The following is a 7,501-nucleotide window of genomic DNA, read 5'->3' on the forward strand; positions in this document are numbered from 1 at the left end:
AAGAGAGGCCCATTGGACACGCAAACTTTATATGCCCCAGTACAGGGGAATGCCAGGGCCAAAAAGTGGGAGTGGGTGGGTAGGGGAGTGGGGGGGGTATGGGGGACTTTTGGGATAGCATTGGAAATGTAAATGAGGAAAATACCTAATAAAAAGTATATAAAAAAAAACTAAGATGACTGGATGATGAGTGGCTGAGTGAGTAGATGGATGGGTGGGAGGATGGTAGAGGGGTGGATGGATGGACAGATGAAAATAAGACAAACATACTAAGAAAGCAACCACATACAGTTCAAATGGTGAATAAACGGAGATTCCTGACCACCACTTTGGGAATTTTCCTGAGATGTTAGTAGGGGCAGTGAACAAAGATAAACAAACACGGACAAAGCTGGGATGTTTAATTTCCACTACAAGACAACGTGCGGGAAAGCCACAGCATTCCATTCCCACACCTGTCTGAGGGCTTGGTGAGCGTCCTCAGGAAACCCACAAACTGGTCAGAGGCGTTAGGAAGCCAGAAGCCTATCCCGAGGCTTTCTGGGTGCATCCACATGACCTGGTGAATAGTTCAGGCAAGGTGTGAGGAGGGGGGAGCACAACCTCCTAACCCCACAACAATCTCTTGTGTACCTGTGAGCGGTTTTGGTATTTTAGCTGTCTTTATGCTTATGACTACTCTGTGAGGCAGTGATAGTGTTCTGATTTTATGGAAGAGAAGGCTGGGACTCACAGTGTGAAAGAACTGTGCCCGGGAATACACAGCTGGAACTGGGATGCAAGCAGAGTTGCGTGAGGCCTGGAGCACATGTTCTTCTGACAAAGTACAGCTTACCTCCAACAAAACTGCTCTCTCGGCCACGGCAGGCTCTCTTCCAGTCTTCCGGTAATGAGCACTATATATATATATAATATATATAGATATATTATATATATAGTGTCTTTGGGTACAATGCATCATCTTCAGATAAAGAAGCTGTCTCCTTCTCATGTGACATCTACATTTATACAGGATCAGGGGTTGTCACAAGCACACGAGGACACACATCAAGCCATGTGCATGTACACAGACATTCCAGCTGATGGTGTTTACTGAGTATGTACATAGACATGCCACTCTTCCCATTTTCTTTCTTCTCTCTCTCTCTCTCTCTCTCTCTCTCTCTCTCTCTCTCTCTCTCTCTCTCTTTCTTTTTTGAGACAGGGTTTCTCTGTGTAGCCCTGGCTGTCCTGGAAATCACTTTGTAGACCAGGCTGGCCTCGAACTCAGAAATCCACCTGCCTCTGCCTCCCAAGTGCTGGGATTAAAGGCGTGTGCCACCACTGCCTGGCCCCTTTTCATTTTGTATAGTTTTAAAAGATTCATTTATGCATGTACGTATGTGCACATGTGTGTTGGTGCCCATAAAGGCCAGAGGGAGGTGTTGGATGGCCTGGTTGGCCACAGATGTTGGGATTCGAGCACTCAGACACTGAGCTACATCTCTAGTTTCCCTTTTTCTTTAAACAATTAGTGTAAGACTGAGATGTAGCTCAGCGCTGGACAAGCATAAGCAAAGCACTGGCCCCATTTCCTGCACAAAACCAAACCAAGCCAAAGGCAGTCTCAGGCTCTTGCTAGCCCCTAACCTCTAAGTCTGAAGACTTGGTGGAGGCAATGGCCCTGGCTTGCTCCCTCCATATTTCCAGGTTCCACTTCTGCTGAGCATACAAACTGTGCTGGGGTAACTGAAGCCTTAAGAGGCTAGGCTCCTCTTTCTACCAGGTCTGTTGTCACAAGACCCTGGGGAAAAGGAGAGTTAGGAGCTTCATGAGTGAGGAAGTGTTTCGCATGTGGACGTATGCAACTCCATGATGGGAGCTTGGGGTGAGGACCAGATGGAGGGGATGTGCATCAGTCACACCAAAGAACAGTTAAAGGCAGAGTTCTAGGAAATTTTCTTTAATTTCATCTTTTTGAAATTACGTTTTCACTTTTATTTTCATGATACAAAAGCGTTACATGTCCAGAAGTGTCTGCTGTGGAGTATCCTGCAGGAGCAAGTGAGGCTCTGCCACTGAAACCTGTCTGAATGAGGACTTGATGCATGCTGTAGGCCTGCCACTGTCACAGACAGACAGACACACACACAGACACACACAGACAGACAGACAGACACACACACAGACACACACAGACAGACAGACAGACACACACACCATGTACCCAGATACAGATACACAAAGACATACAGTAAAAAAACCAGGAGAAGCTGCTGCACCGTGAACACAGCATTGTGCATAGGAACAGAAGAGCCAGCTTCTCACCCACACATCAGCACACCAGGGACAGACTCCTATCTGAGGAAAAGTAACTTGAAATAACAAGCTCTCAAAGCCTGGGCATCTGTTGAGATGACCCTGAGTTAGCACAGGAATCTCCCCATTGAAAAGACAAGCCTGTGTGCTGTTTCTGGGCAGCAATGGGAGGATGGCAGGGCACATCTCAGGCAGGAGAAGCTCTGCAGAAATCTGCCTAGAACACCCCGGAGGTTGGCTCTCCTGGCGTGGTTCACAGCTGACTTACTCCCTGGGTGGACTTGCCAACATTCACCAGGGCAGGCAGGTTTTCAAGGAGCAGGAAGTAATTAGTTAATAACACACACGCTTGCAGAAGCCCTCAACCATGACGTGTGCCAAAGGTCAGTTAGACTAAAAGGGACAATAGATACAGCCAAAAAAGTAAAAAGTAGCTTTTGCAGGAAACAAACTGGCCCCAAAACTCCCAAGCCATATCTGCTTAAGTGTCTACAGTATGGCTTCCAAGCAGGTAGGCTGGGTTGTCGCAGCAGTACTCCACTACCATGTGTCAGGGACTTCAAAGAGCACGGCAGGGCTATCTGAGACACTTCCTGTGGGTAAAGGAGAAGCGGATTAAGGACATGGACAGTCACTAGAGGAACACTGTTGACTCGCACCACCAACATGCTGTGTATAACTTCTGTACACAGGTAGGTCTGGACCTGGGGACAGACCCAGCACACAAAGGGGAAACCCTAGGAAGCTTTGGGAGGGCAGCACACCACCTGACCTGCTCTGGCTGCCTCTGTCTGCTCACAGACAGGGTAACTGCTCATGCACAGACTCTCCTGCTGTGTATACAACATTTTCTGTTGGCAACCAAGCTGGGCATTTAATTCACATACCTCACAAAAGCCCACCAGGCAGCCACCATTGTCCCCACGATAATGATGCAAGAACAGACACTGAGAGGTGAGGGACCTAAAGCTACCAAGGGCTGAGGAGAGTTTAGAGCAAGTACCATGCTCTTTGCTACAGCAGCAACAGCCTGAGTTTCCATGAGAGGTACTTCTGCCATTTGTACAGCAGTGGTGGAGTGATGGGGGGTGGGGGGGTGCACAACACAGCTGGATAGGTACTGAAGCACCAGGTCTAGACTGGATTGAGAGCAGACTGAGTGGAGGAAAAGCACACTCATAATGGAAAGCATCCAGGTGGACATAGAAACAGGCAGAACCAAGGCTCTGAAACAGATTCAAAACCCTGGCAACAACTTAAATGTCCTTAAACTGGGAAATGGGTCTTAAATCACCCTGAGAGAGAGGAAGAAGAGGAGGAGGGGAATGGGGAGGGTGAGGGAGAAGGAAAGGGAAAGGAAGATGAAGAGGGAAGGAGGGAGAGGGAGAGGGGGAGGAAGGAAGGGCTACCAACCACCCCAGTCACTATGCACATAAAGGAAGACTCAGTCATCTGCTTCTCCCTCCCTCCCTTCTGTGGGGCAGGGTTTAGTGTCGCCCCACTGGCCTCTTGTCCAGCTACAGTTGCTTCTTGAAAACCACACTTGCTGACCTGGGCAGCACATCACATATTGGTAAGTCAGCTCCATGGGAACTGATTAGTAGTGTTGAGGCAGTTCATCATGTGCCTTGTTTCTGATTTAGAAGATCTGCAGACATTTTCCTTTGTAAAGAATCTTCCAAGTCATGGGCAGTTTGGATAAACTTCTGCTGCAAAGCAGAGAAGTGCAGGGGCTTTGGAGCTGGGGGTTCTTAAGAACATGAGCTCTGGGCTCAGACTACTCAAGGGCAAACTCCATAAACCTGTTTCCTCTCTATCCTTGGACGGCAGCAGTCTCGTTGCACATTTATAAAGCCTGGCAATCTCCAAAGCGGGTTCTGAGGGGCAGGTACCTCCTGACACAGCAGGTCACAACAGAAACCCAATCAACAGTTTCCTGCTACTTAGACACTTTGTTACATGCAAATGCACTTGGTGTTTAACTCCTCTTGTATCTTAGCAAAAGGTTTTGGTAAATGTTTGGCACCATTTTGTGTGGCACCTGTGGAGGTTTCTTCGTGAGGAGTATTTAGGCCGTTTTCATAACACCTCTCTGCCATGTTATCAAGGTGTTTTGTGATTATTTCAGGTAGCCTCAGTGTTTAGGACATGTGTTTAGATTTACACATTTAGGACATGTGTTTAGATTTACACAGAAGAACTCCTTGTGTTAAATTTCACCAACACCTGGCTTTTTATAGAACCAGGGCTTCTTCTAGCATCTCAAATTAAAATGCATCACTCCTTGTGTCTTGTGATGCTACTTAGAAGGCTGTGTGGCCTTTAAGGTGGAATCTGGCCGCCAGAATCGGGTCTCTGAGGGTTAAACCCACCGTGATTCTGATCTGGGTCGGCTCCCCCTTCCTGTCTGCTAATGCCAGGTGCCTCCTGCTCTAGCCACACAGACAGAAGCACGCATACCATCATGCTGGAACTCCTCAAAGCCGTAAGCCCAAACCAACCCTTCTTCCATCCATCCCAGCAATGAGAGAGCTTTTCCCACTCTATTCCTCAATACATCAGGCCCATGGGTACCACGTGGGGGTTGCCTTCAAGTGAAGCCCTACTATTATTTTGCTCCCAAACTATGAGCCTCCTGAGGCCTGAGATGGTTCGTGATTGAGTCAATACCAACCTGCCAAGGAAAGCTCCTTCTTCATTCTTTTTAACTTCTTGGACTTTTTCCTTCCTTCTGGGAGGGGGTCTGTACAGGAATCTGTCTGTTCAAGCTCGGAGTCAGATACCTCCTCTGATTCTCTGTCCTCCAAGGCAGCTTCCCTTGGGTCGGGACTCAGCGTTCTCTTTCCAACCACGCCAGCTGCTGTGAAGCTGAATGGACAAGGTGAGCTGCAGGAGTGGGGCTGGGAGCAGGAACATGCCTCAGGGATCACAGACCCTATCAACAGGTCATTGGTGGGTGGCATGTGAATGCAGACTCAGCGTTCACCTGGGACAAACTGGTCAGAGGCTGGCTCCACAGGCGAGCAACAGCACCTTCAGGGCTGCTGATGGAGGCAGAGCAAGATGGAGAGACAGCTGTCCCAGCTGCTCCTGCACAGCTCAGAACCAGAACAGCTATAGAGCACACTTGTGTAATTCACTTCTCTTCCAAAATGGTGAGCTGTTACGTTTATAATGAAACCTGCTTTTGTTTTTAAGTATTTATAGGATTCGACATATTGAATTAAACTAGATTATAGATCTGATTTTTCCTTAAAAAAAGATATTTCCTGGAATGAAACTTGATGAAGAGTAGTACATGTGACAAACAAACCCTGTCCCCTAAAAATGGGTCCTGTAAATAGGGTTTTTCTAGATGATGGAAAGCATTAAAAAACAAAGACAAAACCCAAAGCAACCCACTTAAGTCAAGCCTTCAAGCAGAACGAGCAGGAAGAAAAGAGAGCTGGCCTCATTCCCATTAGTCCCGACAAGATACCCAAGCCAAAACTCTGGTTGGCCAATTCTGCTCCCCTGTGATCTTCAGCCCTTGGCAGCCACTTGAGACTTCCACTATGTGAAGAGGAGCCACTCCAGCACTGGCCTCCTGCTTCACCTCTGCTCCACGGAGGGTTGGTTCCGTTTTGTTTTTATTTTGTAGCATTCTGCCAGGGAGATGGGGGCACCTAACAAAATGACATACGTGCACGAGCCAAGGGTCTACCTTCTGACAATTCAGAAGATACACCTCCAACAATGCAAATACTGTCTGTGTGTCATTCATTACTGTGTCATCTGAAACTGCAGAATACAGCAAAGCAACTGAATGTTCAAGTATAGGAAACTGAATGGAGACACTATAAAACATACCATCTAAATGATATGCAGAGAGTGTCAAGATTGAAAATAAAGGAAGAACTAGGACCGTCACGCAGTGATCTGGGTAGTGTGTCAACCCTGCTGTCCTCAGTCCATGTGCTGTGGGGGAGAGCTGGGGAGTAGTAGTGAGTGAGCAGCACTGAGTGTGCTGCTGCCCTGCAGATGAGCACACACTGCAGGGAAGCCAATGTGGGGACCGGCTGGGAGATGCCAAGGGGAGAAAGCTCACTGTGTGAGCAGGGAGATGGGGTTACGCAGGAGGACCCCACAGGAGAGGTCCAGTTTAGTGTTTTGCAGGCTCTGCTGCGTGTGAATGAGTAGGTCTCTGTGCCTGCAACTGTTTCTTGTGCCTTTTCTTGGGCTCTCTTTATTTTGTTTGTTTTGTCCTATTCCAATGTTTTAGTTTTTACTTAATTTGTTATTATCCCTTAGAAGCCGGTTTCTTTTCTAATGAGAGACAGAAAGGAAGTGGATCTAGGTGAGAGGGGAGGTGGGAAGGAACTGGGAGGAGTAGAGGGAGGGGAAACCATAATCAGGATGTATTACATGAGAAGAAAAATTGATTAAAATTAAAAAAAAAACTAGAGAAAGAAGGAAGAAGAGCAATGCCCTCAGAGGTTGTCCTTCCCCTTTGCTACTCTGTACTAGGTCTATCTCCCTGCAATCGTCCCAGAGTTCCCAGCCCGTCTTTCTAGATGTTCTGTGAATGAAATCGCAATTCTTGGTGCTTGGTTCTGGTGTTTTGCAAATGGCTGCATGGGGCCTTCAGTAAGTGCTTCCGCACGTGGCCAGTGGCAGCATGTCCCGCTGCAGCTGCATTGCCATTTGTTGACGCTACTGTTTAATATCTAAAGATTATAAACAATGCTGCTATAGGGGTTAATGTAAAAGTGTTGCTGTGACTACATTCTAGAAAAAATATCCAGAGGCAGGATTCCAGAGGGACAGAAGAGCTCCAGCTCGGGACGCTGGCCCTACTGTCCAGGAAGCTGCCACAGTAACTGCTGCCAACTCATTCGTCCAATTAGAAGCCTGCTGTTCCACCTCACCTTTTTTTTTACAAATGCTTTTCTTCGTTCATGGCAGTGGAAGACTGGACTTAATGTTAGCCAGCACTCCTGAGCTATTACCTCCCCAACTCTGAAATTAGGTATATGAGTTATTTATAGTTTCTAGAAATAATCACTTTATTGCACATAGAATTAGCAATAGGGGCTAGAGAGATGGCTCAGTGGTTAAGAGCACCGACTGCTCTTCCGAAGGTCCTGAGTTCAAATCCCAGCAACCACATGGTGGCTCACAACCATCTGTAATGCAATCTAACGCCCTCTTCTGGTGTGTCTAA

The 7,501-nt window shown here is 47.4% G+C and overlaps 1 protein-coding gene across 1 annotated transcript in view; it reads right to left on the minus strand.

The window, feature by feature from the left end:
- Positions 1 to 1,953: 1,953 nt before the first annotated feature.
- The window catches only part of Parn (poly(A)-specific ribonuclease), a 129,997-nt gene continuing 124,449 nt past the window's right edge, over positions 1,954 to 7,501 (minus strand). The window contains exons 23-24 of the mRNA XM_021185317.1: positions 4,973 to 5,166; positions 1,954 to 2,891 (exon numbers count right to left, since the gene is read on the minus strand). Coding sequence (XP_021040976.1) covers positions 2,839 to 2,891; positions 4,973 to 5,166 — 247 coding nt within the window. The 3' untranslated portion in view covers positions 1,954 to 2,838. The remainder of the gene's footprint in view (positions 2,892 to 4,972; positions 5,167 to 7,501) is intronic.

Source organism: Mus caroli, chromosome 16 (assembly GCF_900094665.2).
Source record: "Mus caroli chromosome 16, CAROLI_EIJ_v1.1, whole genome shotgun sequence".
Lineage (NCBI taxonomy): Eukaryota > Metazoa > Chordata > Mammalia > Rodentia > Muridae > Mus > Mus caroli.